Raw genomic sequence first — 17,379 nt, 5'->3', positions numbered from 1 at the left:
ATACATAAATAAAAATAGTTAATATGTTTAGCATTTACATAGCCCTCGCACACATTCTTTCTCATAGTCTCACCAAAACTTTTCTGAAGCGGGGATTGCTGCTGTTCCTATGCTGCAAATGAAGAAACAAAGGCTCAGAAATGGCAAGTGACTTTGAAATCTTGCCCAGCCAGGAAGAGGAAGATCCAATGTTTGCTCCAAAGTCCAGCTGATTCCAGAGTGCATCCTATGACCTCACTGCCCACCTCCTCCCCGGCACCTAGGATGGAGCCTATGGCAAGGGGTCATCAAGGTTTTAGCACAGTGATTACAGGAACCACAGCCCAGACACAAAAGCAGGAAACCCTTTGACCGGGCTCCTTCCTATTGCACCAACAGCCTTGTGTTGCTGCAATGAAAACACTTCCCCAAACAGCTGTGGCCAAGAGACACAGAAACTGCCTTGTCCACGGGCCCCACCTCAGACTCCAACACTCACCAAAGAGCAGAGGAGCCCCAAGTATCGGGGACCACAGAAGATGCCATGTGCTCCATGATGCTTGCCCCCGCCTGCCTGGCCTGCTTGTCTCCCTGCTTCTTGCTGCTGGTACTGGTCCTTGTCCCCTCAGGTAAGTGGAATCTAGGACAGAACAGGGTCCACTCCCGGCTGATCAGTCCCTAGAGGGGCGCTAAGTGCTCTGGCATGCCTGGAGAAACTTGACCCCAATGAAGATAGAGAGGGGGACACTGAAAATTTGCCTGTCTCCGGCAGAGGGCAGACCCAGCGTCCCAAGAAGCAGCGTAGTGAAGTGATAAGCTCCCAGGCTCTGCGCTCACACCTACTGGCTTCCAGCTTGGATGCTCCTATGCCCACGTCAGATGCTGCAGCTCTTTTAGCCCCAGGAGACTTTTCTACAAAACAGGGACACTCAAGGGCCCTTCCTCTAGGGCTACTGCGAGTATCAAATAGAAAAGTGGTGAGGTTCAGCCCTGGGCCAGCTGCATCGTTTATGAGACCCTTTGCAAAATGAAAACTGTGGTCTTCTGTTCAAAAAGTATTGAGCAACACAGCAGAGCATTAAACTAAGCATGGGATCCTTCTAAGCACAGGGCCCTGTGCAACTGTATAAATGGCACAGCCAGGAACCAGTCCTGGCTCAGCTTAAGACTCAGTGGGCTCAAACCTCACCACTAACCAGTTTAAATAACTTCTTTCTGAGCCTCAATTTTTCCAGTTGTACAATGGAGCTAAAATAGGACTCACCTTGTGACTTTCTTAGGAGAATTTAACAAGATTATGCCCATAAGAGCCTGGCATAACAAAGATTTGATAACTGTTGGCGATTATTATTATCATTCCCATGTCTCCTTTAACTCAGGGGCAGGCCAGGTTAGCTCCTGAGTCTTGAGACCCCTGAATATATAGCTCAGTCTCCAAGTCCAGAACCGTCTGATCTACCAGGCAGGAATACTTGGCTCTCAGTGGGCTCATTCCATCTCCTGCCCATCTGGGCCCCTGCTCCAGGCTCTACTGAAATCTAGATTGTGTCTATCACATATTTGGTCCTCCAGGGTGGCCATCCCCAGGAGAGATCCTGGCAGAACCCAGGTGAGGGGTCAGACCTGGGTGCTCCCTTACTCATTGGCCATATGACTCGAGACACCACTTCACTTCTCTGAGGTGATTTCCTCAATTGTAAGATATGAATCGTAATTCCTAGTTCTCATTCCACAAGTACTTTTGAGTGTCTGCTGTTTTAGGCACTAGACTAGGAAATCAGAAATCTAAACTACCCCAGAATAAAAAATATTCCCAATGATTGCTGGAATAGAATAGATGGAAAATAAGAGAAGTTGCTTAAACCAGTCAGATGGAAGGTTTGAGTCCAGCTGCATCTCAAGCTGAGTCAGGGCTGGTTCATGGGTGTGCCCTCTATATAGAGGCACAGACCCCCCTGCTTAGAAAGGCCCCATGCTTGGTTTAATGCTCTGCTGTGTTGCTTAACAGTTTTTGAACAAGGGACCTGCATTCCCGTTTTGCACTTGGCCTCACAAATTACGCAGCTGGCCCAGGGTTGAGCCTCACCACTTTTCTATTTAATACTCACAGCAGCCCTAGAGAAAGGTCCTATGAGTGCCCCTATTTTGTAGTAGAGGAGACTGGGGCTAACAAATTTTCTATAAGGCTTTTAAAGGGAGCCCCTGTACAGGAACCATGAAATGCAGAGGATGCAGATGGAAAATAGATAAGAAGGAAGCCCAGGGTTGGTCCAGCTCCACCAACAAGGCAGAGGCAAACCTCCTAGGACACCTCCTAAAGCCCAAGTGACAACATGGAAGGAGACTCAGAAGGGGAGAGGGAGGGAAGGGGTGTGGGCACCAGGACTGAGTGCAGGCTCCAGCTTCTTCCCTGGTGTTCACTTCCCCAGACTCACTCCCAGCTGAGATAAGACTTCCTGAGTCCTTCCTTCTTCCTCTCCTCCATTGCTTCTTTCTCCTCACACACACAGGCTTCATCTTTACAAATAATTTATTTTTAACAGCTCTATTGAATGTAATTGACTACATTAAACCATACATATATAAAGTAGACAATTTTGTAAGTTTTGTTTGTGAGTGTTGGGTATATTTCACACTTGTGAAATCATCACCAAAATCAGCATCATGAATGTATCCAGAACCCAAAACTTTCCTTGTGATTCGTCCTTGCCACTCCTCCTAGTCTCCAAAGCAAACATGGATCTGTGTTCTGTCACTATAGTTTGCATTTTTTAGAATGTTATATAACAAGGATCACACAGTTGTACTCTTTTTTGGTTGGCTTCTTTTACTCAATATAATTATTTTGAGATTCATTCATGTTGTCGCATATGTCAATAGTTCATTTCTTCTCATGTCTATCCATTGTATGGATAAACCCTTTCCCATTCACCTGCAGACAGACATTTGGGTTGTTTGCAGTTTAGGGCTATTATAAATAAAACATCTATGAATATTCATGTACAAGTCTTTGTGTGGATATATGCTTTCATTTCTCTTAGGGAAATATCTGAGAATAAAATGACTGGATCATATGGTTGCCGTATGTTTAAGTTTTTCAGATACTGCCAAACTGTTTTTCAAAGGAGTTGTACCATTTTACATTCTCATCAGCAATGTAGGAGGATGGCAGTTCCTACATATCCTCACCAACACTTATTATGGTCAATCTTTTTAATTTTAGTCATTCTAATGGGTATATAGTAATATCTTACTGTGATTTTTTTTTTTTTTTTTTTTGAGACAGGGTCTCACTCTGTTGCCCAGGCTGGAGTGCAGTGGCTTGATCTCGGCTCACTGCAACCTCCATCTTCCTGGGTCAAGCGATCCTCCCACCTTAGCCTACCAAGTAACCGTGACTACAAGCACATGTCACTACGCCCAGCTAATTTTTATGGTTGGTTGGTTGGCTGGTTGGTTGGTTGGGTTTTTTTGTTTTGGTAGAGACAAAGTTTCACCATATTGCCCAGGCTGGTCTTGAACTCCTGGGATCCAGTGATCTACCTGCCTCAGCCTCCCAAAGTCCTGGGATTACCAACCTCTCACTGTGATTTTAACTCCCTGACTTGTAATGATGCTGAACATTTTTTACATTATGCATCCCTTTTTGGTGAAGTGTCTATTCGACTCCCATTTTTTAAGTGTGTTTCTTATTATTGAGTTTTGAGAGTTCTTTATATATTATGGATACAAATATTTTGCCAGATATATGCTTTGCAAAGATTTTTCTCCTACTCTGTGACTTGTCTTTTTATTCTTTTACAAGTGTTTTCTGAACAGCAGGAGTTCTTAATTTTCATGAAGTCTAATTCATCAATTTGTCTTTAATGGATCATGATTTTGGTGTTACATCTAAGAAATCTTTGCCTAGCCCAAAGTTACAAAGTTTTTTTCCATATTTGCAGCTAGAATTTGTATAGTTTAACATTTTATGTTTACTTATATGATCTATTTTGAGTTAATTTTTATATAGTTTGAGGTATAAACCAAAGTTCATTTGTTTCCACATGTATTTCCAATGGTTCTTGCACCATTGTTGAAAAAACTCCCCATTCTCCATTGAATTGTCTTTGCACCTTTGTCAAATATCAGATAATTATAGTTAGGAGCCATGGCATGCACCTGTACCTAGCTACTCAGGAGGATTGCTTGAGACTAGCAGTTTGAGGATGCAGTGTGCTATGATGATCACACCCAGAATAGCCCTGCACTCCAGCCTGGACAACATGGTGAGACCTCATCTCTTTTTGAAAAATCAGTTGCCTCTGTTTGCATGGACTATTTCTAGACTCTCTATTCAGTTCCACTGGTATGTTTATCTATCTTTCTGCAATACCACACTGTCTTGATCACTGTAACATTATCCAAGTCTTGAAAGCAGGTGGTGTTAGCTTTCTAACTTTATTCTCTTTCAAATTGTTTTGGCTATTCTATAAATTTTAGATTTAGTATATCAGTTCTAAAGTGAAGCCTGCTAGGATTTGAACAGGAATGGCATTGAGTTATATATCAACTTAAGAGAATTGACATCTAAGCAATATTGAATCTTCCAACATATGAACAGTGTGTACCTCTCTATTTAGGCTTGATTTTTTTCTCTCTCTCTCTCTTAGTAATGTCTTGTAAGTTTTCAGTTTGCAGTTTCTTCACATTTTTGGCTAAATATTTTCTATTTTTTATAATATTGATGACTGGAAATTTTTAAATTCCAATTTCAAATGGTTTATTGCTAGTATATAGTAATCCATATCATTTTGTACATTGATCTTTTATCGTCAACCTTGCTAAACTCATTTATTAGGTCTAGTAGCCTTTTTAAGAAATTTTCATTGCAATTTTAATTATGTCATCTGCACATAAAGATAATTTTATTTTTTCTTTCAAATCTGGATGTCTTTTATTTCCTACTACCTTTTAGCACGGTTAGTACCTACCCTACAATAATGAATAGAAATGGTAAAAACAGGCTTCCTTGTCTAGTTCCTGATCAGCAGGGAAAACATTCATTTTTGCACCACTAAGCTTGATATAGTTGTTGTAGGGTTTTCACAGGTGCCCCTTATCAACTTGAAAAAGCTTCCTTATCTTCCTAGTTTGCTGAGAGTTATTATTAGGAATCCATGTTCAATTTTGAAAACCGCTTTTTCTGCATCTGTTGAGATGATTATATGAGTGCATGCATATGCGTGTGTGTGTGTGTTTAGTTATACAGTAAATTACATTGATTGATTTTTGAATGTTAAACCAACTTTATATTCCAGGGATAAGCTCAACTTGATCATAATGTATTATACTTTCTAAATATTGCTGATTGCTGAATTCAGTTTACTAAAATGCTGTTTAAAATTTTTTATCTATGTTCATGAGAGAGATCGGTTTTCTTTCCTCATAAGGAAAAGGGTTCGGTTTCAAGATAACACAGGGACTCATAGAACAGTTAGAAAAGTATACTCCTTTTCTCAATTTTTCTAAAAGTTTTGTATAAAATTGGTATTATTTCTTTCTTAAAGATATGGAACATTTGGCCAGGCATGGTGACTCATGTCTGTAATCCCAGCACTTTGGGAGGCTGAGGCAGGCAGATCACTTGAGGCCAGGAGTTCAAGACCAGCCTGGCTAACATGGCGAAACTCTGCCTCTACCAAAAATATAAAAATTAGCCGGGCATGGTGGTGCATGCCTATAATCGCAGCTACTCAGGAGGCTGAGGCGGGAGAATCGCTTGAACCTGGGAGGCAGAGATTGGAGTGAGCTGAGATCACGCCCCCGTACTCCAACCTGGGTGACAGAGTGAGGCTCTGTCTCAAAAAAAAAAAGAAAAAAGATATGGAAAATTCACGAATGAAACTTTCTAAGATTGGAGCTTTATTTCCGGGAAGATTTTTAACAACAGATTAAACATTTTAATAAATAATAGGGCTAACCAGGTTATCTTTTTCTTCTTGAGGAAGCTTTGGCAGTGTATCTTTTTCAAGGAATTTGTTCATGTTACCTAGTTTGTCAAATATACATAACTTGAAGTTTTCCATAATATTCCCTTATTATTGTATTAATAAGAGTAAAATCTGTAGTAGTATCACCAATCTGATTCCTTATTTTAATAATTTAGATTCTTTCTGTGTGTGTCCCCTCTGTTCAATATGACTAGCGATTTATCAACTTTAGTGATCTTCTCAAAGATTTTCTTCTTCTCATTGATTTTTTTCTGTGTGTGTGTGTGTCTGCGTGTGTGTGTGTGTGTTCTGTACAGAGTTTCATTTAGAGCATGATGATTTCCTTTCTTTCACTACTTTGGGTTTAGTTTATTGGCCTTTTTTGTAGTTTCTTAAGGTGGAAAGTGGGTAATTTATTTAAGTCCTTTCTTCTTTCCAAATATAGGCATTTAATACTACAAATTTCCCCTTGCTTTAATGGGATCCCGCAAATTTTTATATTATGTTTTCATTTTCATTCAGTTCAAAATACTTTCTAATTTCTCTTTTTTTAATCGATACATAACATTTGTACATATTTATGGGGTTCATGTAATACTTTGTTACATGCATAGGATGTGTAATAAATGAGTCCAGGTATTTGGGATATCCATCACCTCATGTATTTTTCATTTATCTGTGTTAGGAACATTTTAAGTCCTCTCTTCCAGCTATTTTAAAATGTACAATACATTGTTGTTAACTATAGTTACCATACTCTGATATCAAATGGCAGGATATTATTCCTTCTATCTAACTGTATGTTTGTACCCATTAACAAATCTCTCTCATCCCCCTCTCCCTACACTCACTCTTCCCCACATCTGGTAAGTATCATTCTATCCTCTACCTTCATGAGATCAATTTTTTTAGCTCCCATGTATGAGTGAAAACATGTGATGTTTGTCTTTCTGTGCCTGGCTTATTTCACTTAACATAATGAACTCCACCTTCATTCATGTTGCAGCAAATGACAGAATTTCATTTGTTTTTATAGCCAAATAGTATTCCATACTGGCCATCCAGTAGTGGTATTGCTGGGTGATATGGCAGTTCTATTTTTAGATTTTTGAGAAATCTCCATACTGTTTTTCATAGTGGCTGTCCTAATTTACATTCCCACCAACCATGTATAAAGTTCCCTTTCCTTTGCAACCTTACCAGCATATATTTGTGGTGGTTTGTTTATTTTATTTTATTTTATTTTTTATTGTTGCCTTTTTAATAGTCATTCCAACTGGGGTAAGATGATATCTCATTGTGGTTTTGATTTGCACTTCCTTGATGATTAGTGATGTTGAGCATTTTTTTCATGTGCCTGTTGGCCATTTGTATGTCTTTTTTTGAGAAATGTTGATTCATTTCCTTTGCCAACTTTTTAATGAGATTTTTTTAACTGTTGAGTTATTTGAGTTTCCTGTATATTTTGGATATTAGATTAGCCCCCTGTCAGGTGAGTACTTTGCAAATATTTTCTCTCATTCAAGAGTTTGTTTCTTCACTCTGTTGATAGTTTCTTTTATTATGAAGAAGCTTTTTAGTTTAATATAGTCCCATTTTTCTATTTTTGTCTTAGTTGCCTGACCCTTTTGAGGTCTTAGTCATAAAATCTTTACCTATACCAGTGTCCTGGAGTGCCTTCCCTGTTTTCTTCTAGTAGTTTTTATAGTTTTAAGTCCTACAGGTAGATCTTTAATTCATCTTTAGTTGATTTTAGTATATGGTGAGAAATAGCAGTCTACTTTTATTCTTCTGCATATGGATATCCAATTTTTCCAGCACCATTTATTGAATGTATATTCTTGATACCTTTGCCAAAAATCAATTGGCTGTAAATACATGGATTTATTTCTGTGTTTTCTATTCTATGCCATTGGTCTATTAAACCATTTGTCTATGTATTCTATGCCATTTGTCTATTATACCAATACCACGTCCCAATGAAGAAGAAATGAACAAAATCCCAGAAAAAGAACACAAAATATTAATACTGAAGAAGCTCAGTAAGATACAAAATAATTCTGGAAAACAAAACAAAGAAATCAGAAAACACTCCAAGACATTGCTCTAGGCAAATGTTTTGTGGCTAAGACTTCAGAAAGACAGGCAACAAAGACAAAAAAAGACAAATAGGACTATATTAAACTAAAAAGCTTCTTCACTGAAGAAAAATAATCAACAGAGTGAAGAGACAACCTCCTGAATGAGAGATAATATTCACAAAGTACTCATTTGACAAAGGACTAATATCTGGAATATATAAGGAACTCAAACAACAGTTTAAAAAGCAAACAAACAAATAACGAATCTAATTAAAAATGAGCAAAGGAAAGGAATGAATAAACATTTCCCAAAGAAGACATACAAATGGCCAAGAGATATATGATAAAAAGCTCAACATCACTCATCAGGGAAATGCAAATCAAAACCATAATGAGACACACAAACAAACAAACAAACAAAAACAGGCCAGGTGCTGTGGCTCATGCCTGTAATCCCAGCACTATGGGAGGCTGAGGCGGGCAGATCACCTAAGGTCAGAGGTTCGAGACCAGCCTGGCCAATATGATGAAACCTTGTCCCTACTGAAAATACAAAAATTAGCTGAGTGTAGTGCCATGTTCCTGTAATCCCAGCTACTCAGGAGGCTGAGGCAGGAGAATCACTTGACCCCAGGAGGTGGAGGTTGCAGTGAGCCAAGATGGTGCCACTGCACTCCAGCCTGGGTGACACAGTAAGACTTCCTCTCAAAAATAAAAGAAAAAAAAGATGAGGATGAGGAGAAAAGAGAACTCTTATATGCTACTGGTGGGAATGTAAATTAGTACAGCCATTATGGAAAACAGTATGGAGATTTCTCAAAAATCTAAAAATAGAACTGCCATATGATCCAGCAATCCTAGAACAGGTATTTATCCACAGGAAAAGAAATCAATATATCAAAGGAGTGCATGCATTTCTATGTTTATTGCAGCAATATTCACAATTGCAGATGTATGGAATCAATTTATGCATCAGTCAACGGATGAATTGATAAAGAAAAAAAATGTATATATATATATGGTGTCCTCAAGCACACCCACAATGGAATACTATTCCACCATTAAAAAATCATAATAATGAAATCATGTAGTCATTCACAGCAACATGGATAGAACTGGAGATTATTATGTTAAGTGAAGTAAGCTCTACTCAGGAGGCTGAGGCAGGAGAACTGCTTGAACCTGTGAGGTGGAGGTTGCAGTGAGCCAAGATCATGCCATCACACTCCAAAAAAAGAAGGAAGGAAGGAAGGAAAGAAGGAAGGAAGGAAGGAAGGAAGGCAGGAAGGAAGGGAGGGAGGGAGGGAGGGAGGGAGGGAGGAAGCAAGGAAGGAAAAAGAGAGAGAGGAAGGAAGGAAGGAAGGAAGGAAGGAAGGAAGGAAGGAAGGAAGGAAGGAAGGAAGGAAGGAAGGAAGGGAGGGAGGAAGGAAGGAAGGAAGGAAAGAAAGAAAGAAGGAGCCAGACACAGAAAGACAACTATGCAGGTGCTAAAAATGATGTCATGAAAGTAGAGAGTGTAATGACAGATACCAAAGACTAGGAAAGGTGATGGGTCTGAGGGAGAGGGATTAAGAGTGAGGTTGGTGAATGGGTACAAACACACGGTTAGATAAAAGGAATAAATTCTAATGTTTGATAGCAGAGTAGGGTGACTATAATTCATAACAATGTATTATGTTCTTCAAAATAGCTACAAAAGAGGACCTGAAATGTACCCAACACATAGAAATAATAAATACTCAGGTGATGGATACCAAAAAAAAAGAAACTTACAATAGTAAACTCACATTTCTCCCCTCCCAGTCTTTATTCTACTGATGTCATAACTTCTAGTTATACATGTGTCAGAAGCCTCACAATAGAATGTTATTTTTTTAAATCCATTTGGGGCCTTGCTTTTAGGATTTCTTGGGTGGACCAGAACACTTCTTTCTGGGCTGCATACTCTCTTCTGTGGAGTTTCCCCAGTGCCCTGACAATCATGGGTTTTACCAGTACGGCTAGTGGGAACAGGCACCATTCTTAGCCCTGTGCTGAGAGATGGGCACAGTTCTGTGCATGTGTGTGAGGAAATTCCCCGAGGCCAGGGAAAAAAACAACAGGAAGGATTAGTGATAACAGATCTGACTGGCTCAAATAATGCTTGAGAGTGGATGTTGCTGAATTTCTTGAAACTAAGGACATCAAGGAGAAAAGCAATCCCTAGGATTCAACATGCGGTTATCACTTCGTCACAATTGTGAGAAAGTTTTTCTTGGTGGTTAACAGCACATGCCTAGCTGAAGATAGGTAGAAATAGAATTTAGAATTCCATAACTCTTTCCTAGATCCTCTTAGAAGGGAATGTTTGCTTCACCTTCTTACTCTCCTTGCCTCATTCACGACTGAGAAACACCAGGATATACTGCAAACAAATATGTGGAGTGTGACTGAGCTATTCACAAAGGCTGATGGGAATACAGACAAAAAGGAAACTCGGGATACAAAACTGCTGACCTTGAGTTGAGCAGAATCTTAAGTCACCTGATCTGAGTTCAAATCCTGGACATGGTATCTACTGAATGCATGGTTCACCTCATGTTTCTTTACCACTGTGAGCATTCGTTTTCTTTCTCATCTCAAAAATGGAGATTATAGGCTGGGCATGGTGGCTCACACCTGTAATTCCAGCACTTTGGGAAGCCAAGGGGAAGGAATCACTCGAGCACAGGAGTTTGAGACCAGCCTGGGCAACATAGTGAGTACCCATCACTACAAAAAAAAAAAATTAAAAATAAATAATAAACGGAAAAGTTTTTAAAACTGAGATTATAACAGCATCTACCTCACAGAATTGTTAGAAGGAGTACATGTGATGATGTTTTTGACCCAGAACACCCATGGGAGGCCTCAGCCCTCTTTCTCTGTATGCACTTTGAGGACACACTCAACAGTTCAACCTGTCTTCAAAATAGACTCACTTCACAACACATTAACATGAACTGCAGTCTGCTGAAGAATTCACAGGAGGCAGGAAGGGTATTTACACTGAACCCCGCAACACACAAACCTACGTCTCTGAAGGGTGGCATTTGAAGATTAACAGCCAGAGCTCCAGAAACAGGCTGACAGGGCTTGAATCAAGCCTGTCACTCTCCTATTGGGTGATGTATGAGTCTGCCAGAGCTTCCATAATGAAGTAGCATGGCATGGGTGACTTGAACAATATAAATGTAATTTCTCACAATTCTGGAGGCTGGAAACTGAGATCAAGATGTCTACAGGGCTGGTTTGTCTGAGGCCTCTCTCCTCAGCCTATAGATGGCCGCCTTCTCCCTGTATCTTCACATGGTCTTACCCCGTATGTGTGTGTCTAACTTTCCTCTCCTTATAAGGACACCAGTTGGATGAGATTAAGGCCCAACCCCAATGACCTCATTTTAACTGAATTACCTCCTTAAAGACCCTATCTCCAAATACGTCACATTCTGAGGTACTGGAGGTTAGGACATCAACATGTGCATTTGGGAGACACAATCCTAGCAGATGATCCTGGGACAGCTGCCTAACCTTTCTGGGCCCTCAGTTTCCTCTGTCGAAAAATGGGAATAATGCCGTTTACCTTACAGGAGCATTGTGAAGAATAAGTGACATCATGCATGCAGGAGCCAACACATGGTGACCACTTGAGTGTTATTTATTCTCTGTAGGTTTTTCCATTGCATAGCTCAGTTCTCTCTCTGCAGCCAGCCATCTTGTCCTCTTTTTCCCTTCCCTCTCTAATGACACTCCTGTCTTGTCCTGGGCCATTGTTCTTGGCCAGATGATGGTTTGATTGTTTTAAGCTTGTCATTTAGTGCTCCAAGTCCTTCCTGCCCAGTGCAAGGTCTTTCTTCCTCTTTTGTAGATGCCTCTGGGCAGAGCAGCAGGAATGACGGGCAGGTGTTACAGCCCGAGGGCCCGATGCTGGTGGCAGAAGGCGAGACACTCCTGCTGAGGTGTATGGTGGTCAGCTCCTGCGCCGATGCCGATGGTATGATAAAATGGGTCAAGGTGAGCACTAAGGACCAACAAGAAATTTATAACTTTAAACGTGGCTCCTTCCCCGGGGTGATGCCCATGATCCAACAGACATCAGAACCACTGAATTGCGATTATTCCATCTATATCCACAATGTCACCAAGGAGCATACTGGAACCTACCACTGTGTGAGGTTTGATGGTTTGAGTGAATATTCAGAAATGAAATCGGATGAAGGCACCTCAGTGCTTGTGAAGGGTGAGTATCAGGCCCTGCAGACCACACATTTGCTCTGGTCTATTTCCCTGCACAGTCACCTTTATCCACTGTATCATGCTGTATCACACAAAATTGCAGCAGTATACAACAATACATATTTGTATGCACATTTACATGTGGCTGGGTGGTTCCACTCCTCATGTCTCATGCCAGAGCCCAGGCTAGAGAGGTAGCAACTACGTGAGGCATGTTTTTCTCATAGAGATGGCAGAAGCAGAAGCCCAGTCCCAACTCTTCAAGTACACCTCAAGCATCTGCTCACATTATGTCTGCTAACAGCCCATTGGCTAAAGCAAGTCATGTGGCTCAGTTCCAAGTCAAGGGACAAGGAAGAATACTCTTCCACCATGCAGCCAAGGTAAGAGTGTGGATGTACCCTATTACAAGCACAGAGTCAAAACCTGAGGCTGATCATGTCATCTACCACACTCCCCAAGTAATCAATCATGGCATCTGTAAGTCCACCTATGGTGACCTGAATACCCAAATCCTGGGCCTGTCATTGAATAGCAATTCCTTCTTAAGTCAGTTACCCTGGCTCTACATGCCTCAAGTGCTATGCTTGAAAAACAGGCAATACAATTTGTACTTCAAGAGTCATTTGGGTGATTAAATAGAATGGATGCTTGTGGAACCACCCCATAAACTGGTGACATGGAGAGTATCTGTACGTGGGAGTTCATTTTAACTTGATGCCAGATTCAGGAAGGTTTCACTGGCTTCTTCCAAGCCATAATGGTTCCTCTGTAGTCCTGCTGTCTTCTGGGTTTCCACCTCTGGGCAATTTTTTGACCGTCTCCACTGGAAGACAGAGAATGGCTTCAGGGCTGGGCATTTGTGTGTCTTCCTGAGTTTCATGTTCCCCAGTCCTACCATTGGTATGTAGTAGGTACTCAGAGCTTTTTTACTGAACGAGTCAACTGGTGAGTAATAAAGAAAGCAGCAGGGAGTGGCCAAGTGAAGAAATCTGGAAAGAAGGAAGGGAGGGAAAACACCAGGGAGGAAGTGAGTGAATGATGGAAGAGGAGATGGAATCCAACAAGGACCTCCTCTTTGGCTTCAGGAGCTGGGGACCCTGAACCAGACCTGTGGATCATCCAGCCCCAGGAATTGGTGTTGGGGACCACTGGAGGCACGGTCTTTCTGAACTGCACAGTGCTTGGAGATGGTCCCCCCGGACCCATCAGGTGGTTCCAGGGAGCTGGTGTGAGCCGGGAGGCCATTTACAACTTTGGAGGCATCTCCCACCCCAAGGCGACAGCGGTGCGGGCCTCCAACAATGACTTCAGCATTCTTCTGCAAAACGTCTCCAGTGAGGATGCAGGCACCTATTACTGTGTAAAGTTTCAGAGGAAACCCAACAGGCAATACCTGTCTGGACAGGGCACCAGGCTCAAAGTGAAAGGTGAGACAATTGGTTTGGGAGTTGTCGGGGGAGAGGAGCAGGTATTCATGAGGAATTTTTCTACATGTCCCGAACAAGTCAGTTCTTCCCAGCCTCCATGTCTTTCCATAAGTTTTTCCCTCTACCTGGAATGCTTTCTCCTTTTCTCTGAAAACTCCTACTCATCCTTCAAGGCCCAGCACAAATGGCCCCTCCTCTGTAAAACCTTCTCCTCTCAAGCAGAGTTAATTTCTCCCCATTCTGGTTGCCACAGAACTCTGTATAGATCATTAACAATTCAACAAACATCAGCCAGGTGCCATAGCTCACTCCTGACCTCCCAGCACTTTGGTAGGTCAAGGTGGGTAGATCACCTGAGTCAGGAGTTCAAGACCAACCTGACCAACATGGTGAAACCCCGTCTCTACTAAAAGTACAAAATTAGTCAGGCATGGTGGTGCATGCCTGTAATCCCAGATACTTGGGAGGCTGAGGCAGGAGAATCGCTTGAACCTGGGAGGTGGAGGTCGCGGTGAGCCAAGATCACAGCACCATTGTACTCCATCCTGGGCAACAAGAGCAAAACTCCATCTCAAAAAATAATAGTAACAATAATAATTCAACAAACATCTACTACATGCCTGTTGAGTGTCCTGCACTGTACTAAGTACTGGAGACACTGCAATGAATTAGACATGTCCATACTCTAAAGGTGCTCCAGTAGAAAGTCTAACTTTGTCCTTCCTGGCTGCAGGGTTTGACTTCTAGCCCGCACCCAGGTAGAAACTGGCAGACTCCTCCCAGAGACCCCAGCTCCTAGGACTTAGGAAGTGGTGGGAGATAAAGGGAAGTATGAGAAAGCCTCTCTCCCTTGCAGCAAAATCTACCTCTTCCCAAGAGGCAGAATTCACCAGTGAACATGCAACTGAGATGTCTCCAACAGGTGAGTGTACCTACCTCAGTGGAGTCAATGAGTCCCCCACAGGCAAGGGGGCCATGAATGGCTTGGTCATGGGAAGGGAGCAGTCCCAGACTCCTGGGGCTAATCTGCCACCAAGAAAGCTCCCAGGACTTCATCTCAACTGCAGAACTAGGACCCCAGAGAACCATGTTATAACAGCTCAGTTATAACGAACTTTCTCATAGCCAGGGCCATGTAACTGTTTAGTGGGAAATTTTGCTCGAGAGGCGGTGAGCTCCCTGTGAATCTGAGTGTAGGGCTGTGAGGCTGTGCACAGCAACACTGGAGAACATGGCTTTGTAGCTAAGCCTCCTGGGTGGAGCCCCTTCCTAATGTGATGGGCAGGTTCTTGCCCCTTGAATCTGGTATCTGACTCTATGAACTAGGGAGGAGAGGACAAGAATCAGAGAGCCTACTTCATGGGGTTGTGTGTGCACTCAATGAGATCACACATGCCAAGTGTCCAGAATTGTGCCTGGCACACCTCCTATTAACATTCGAGGGCTCTCAGTATCTGGTGGGAGCTTGTGATAGACGTGGTCAGATTTGCCTTCCCGATGCTCGGCCCTGCTCCTACCATTCATGGGGGCCAGACTGCCTGGGTCCCGTGACTTCTTTAACACGTGTGGCGTTGAGAAAATCATTTCCCCACTCTGGGTCTGTCTCCTTATCTATAAAAATTGGATCACTATCCTACACTGTAGGATTACCTTGAGGATTGCATTAGGCAATCAGGAAGAGCAGAGGTTAGGGGTGTGACTGAGATGATTACAGGTGCAGGTAGAATATTGGGCAACCCTTCTCTGGGCCCAGGGCAGAGGGAAGGATGGTCTTTGATCTCGTCTTTCAATGTAGAAAGGATACAGCTCCAGAGGTTATACAGCAGCAGGATGTGACCTTGCCCATGGGCAGCACTGAGGTGTGGGCTGTGGGACCCTCACCATGGGTCCCGCCTGAGCTCTCTCCTGTGCCTACCAGGCCTCCTGGTTGTGTTTGCACCTGTGGTCCTGGGGCTGAAGGCAATTACATTGGCTGCACTCCTCCTGGCTCTGGCTACCTCTCGGAGGAGCCCTGGGCAAGAAGATGTCAAGACCACAGACCCAGCAGAAGCCATGAACACCTTAGCATGGAGCAAGGGTCAAGAGTGAGGGGTCAGCCCAAGACTGGGGATCCTCTGAATTGGAGAGGAGCCAGGGCTCCTCAACCATTTCCCTACCTCCAGTCCCAGCCTCCAGATGCCCTCAGGCCTCATGACGAACTCCTAGATCCCTACATCTGGTTTTGGTCCACCCAGTGAAATTCCCCTCTTTGCACTGGGCTTCCCTCTAAAGTGTCTCCCTTTCTCCTTTTGACCTGTTCAAGACCTCCTTGCTTTTCAGTCTCTGGCTCAGTCTCTCCTCAACACCCTTGCCCCTGCTGAAGCCCTTTCTGGTGAGCTCTGCCCCTTTCCCCACCTCACCACATCCTTCTTGGCCTCCAACATCCAACTCAGAGTCTTCTTCCCAGGAGGTGTCCCTAAGCATCTCTGAGCTCAACCAGCCAGACCATCTGTGCTCCTCCATCTACACCCTTCTCCCCACCCCTTCCTGCCTTCCTTCCATCCCCCTCATGGCTGGCTTGGGTGGGTGTAATATTAGAATGCAGGTTCAACAAATATAACAAAGCTCTTAAATAACAGTTGTTTAAACCAGTGGAAATCAACCAGAAAGTTGACCATCAGCAGGCAAAGCAATACAGAGACTCCCTGGTTTTGAGACCCAGGATTCATTGATCTCGTTGCTACCAGGTCCACCTTCTAGGCAGCCAGACTGGAGAAGAAGGCAGGGAAGGGGAGCAGGACCCTCCCCTTTAAGGGCACAGTCAGGAACTTGGCCACCTCACTTACCTCTGCTTGGCTGGAATGGGGTCACATGGTCACAACCTAGCTGCAGAAAGGCTGGGAAATGTAGTCTTTATTTCTGGCAGCAATGCGTCCGGCTGCAAGTTTTCACTAGAGAAACCGGATGGTAGAAATCAGGAGATAACCAGTTATCTCCGCCACAGCGGCATACAGGCAGCCTCTCACCTGCCCTGTGGTACACCTGAGTTTAATGCCCAGCTAGCTGGCCAGCACTTCTTCCCACCATCACCTCCCCTAGGGCAGCATGATGTGGGGCAGTAGTTCCCAAGAAGAGTGATTCTGTCCCCATGGGACTTTTGGCAATGTCTAGAGATGTTTTTGGTTGGCACAACCTGGGGGGTGCTACCACCATCTAGTGGACTGAGAAGCCCTGACATGGGGAAGAGTGTGTATGCCCAGGAGTCAGACACACCTGCCTTTAACCCCGAGGCCTCTGCCCCCTCCCTGTGCGCCCTTAGTGACTAATCAGAGTCTCTTCACATCACAGAACATCCAGGATACTAATGTGGACTTTTCTGCATTGTGTAAGAACCAACTCAAGGCCAGGCACGGTGGCTTATGCCTGTAATCCCAGCACTTTGGGAGGCCAAGACAGGTGGATCACCTCAGTTCAGGAGTTTGACACCAGCCTGGCCAACATGGTGAAACCCCGTCTCTACTAAAAATATAAAAAATTATCCAGGCATGGTGGCAGGCGCCTGTAATCCCAGCTACTTGGGAGGATGGGGCAGGAGAATCGCTTGAACTGGGAGGCAGAGGCTGCAGTGAGCTGAGATAGCGCCATTGCACTCCAGCCTGGGCAACAAGAGCAAAACTCCATCTC

General features: G+C 43.2%; 1 protein-coding gene across 2 annotated transcripts; it reads left to right on the top strand.

Annotated features, from left to right (window-relative positions):
* The first annotated feature begins 295 nt into the window (after nt 1-295).
* SIRPB2 (signal regulatory protein beta 2) lies at nt 296-17,379 on the top strand. Of its 2 annotated transcripts, none has more exons than XM_025399897.1 (5): nt 296-608; nt 11,919-11,990; nt 13,375-13,716; nt 14,573-14,638; nt 15,635-17,379. In XM_025399897.1, exons 1-5 carry the CDS (start codon nt 524-526, stop codon nt 15,802-15,804), a joined length of 735 nt encoding a protein of 244 aa, XP_025255682.1. In that variant the 5' UTR covers nt 296-523; the 3' UTR covers nt 15,805-17,379. The 2 variants fall into 2 exon arrangements, with proteins under 2 accessions (XP_025255682.1, XP_025255681.1); XM_025399896.1 differs by having other exon boundaries at nt 11,919-12,290.

This window comes from Theropithecus gelada, chromosome 10 (assembly GCF_003255815.1).
Source record: "Theropithecus gelada isolate Dixy chromosome 10, Tgel_1.0, whole genome shotgun sequence".
NCBI classification, from domain to species: Eukaryota; Metazoa; Chordata; class Mammalia; order Primates; family Cercopithecidae; genus Theropithecus; species Theropithecus gelada.
This window is presented reverse-complemented; position numbering and strand designations above follow the sequence as displayed.

What these genes read in the sequence shown, in the direction of transcription:
- SIRPB2 (XM_025399896.1), top strand. Translation starts at nt 524, where the DNA reads ATGTGCTCCATGATGCTTGCCCCCGCCTGCCTGGCCTGCTTGTCTCCC. An exon ending in CACCTCAGTGCTTGTGAAGG is followed by an intron (nt 12,291 to 13,374) that starts GTGAGTATCAGG and finishes CTTTGGCTTCAG; the next exon opens with GAGCTGGGGACCCTGAACCA. An exon ending in AACTGAGATGTCTCCAACAG is followed by an intron (nt 14,639 to 15,634) that starts GTGAGTGTACCT and finishes TGTGCCTACCAG; the next exon opens with GCCTCCTGGTTGTGTTTGCA.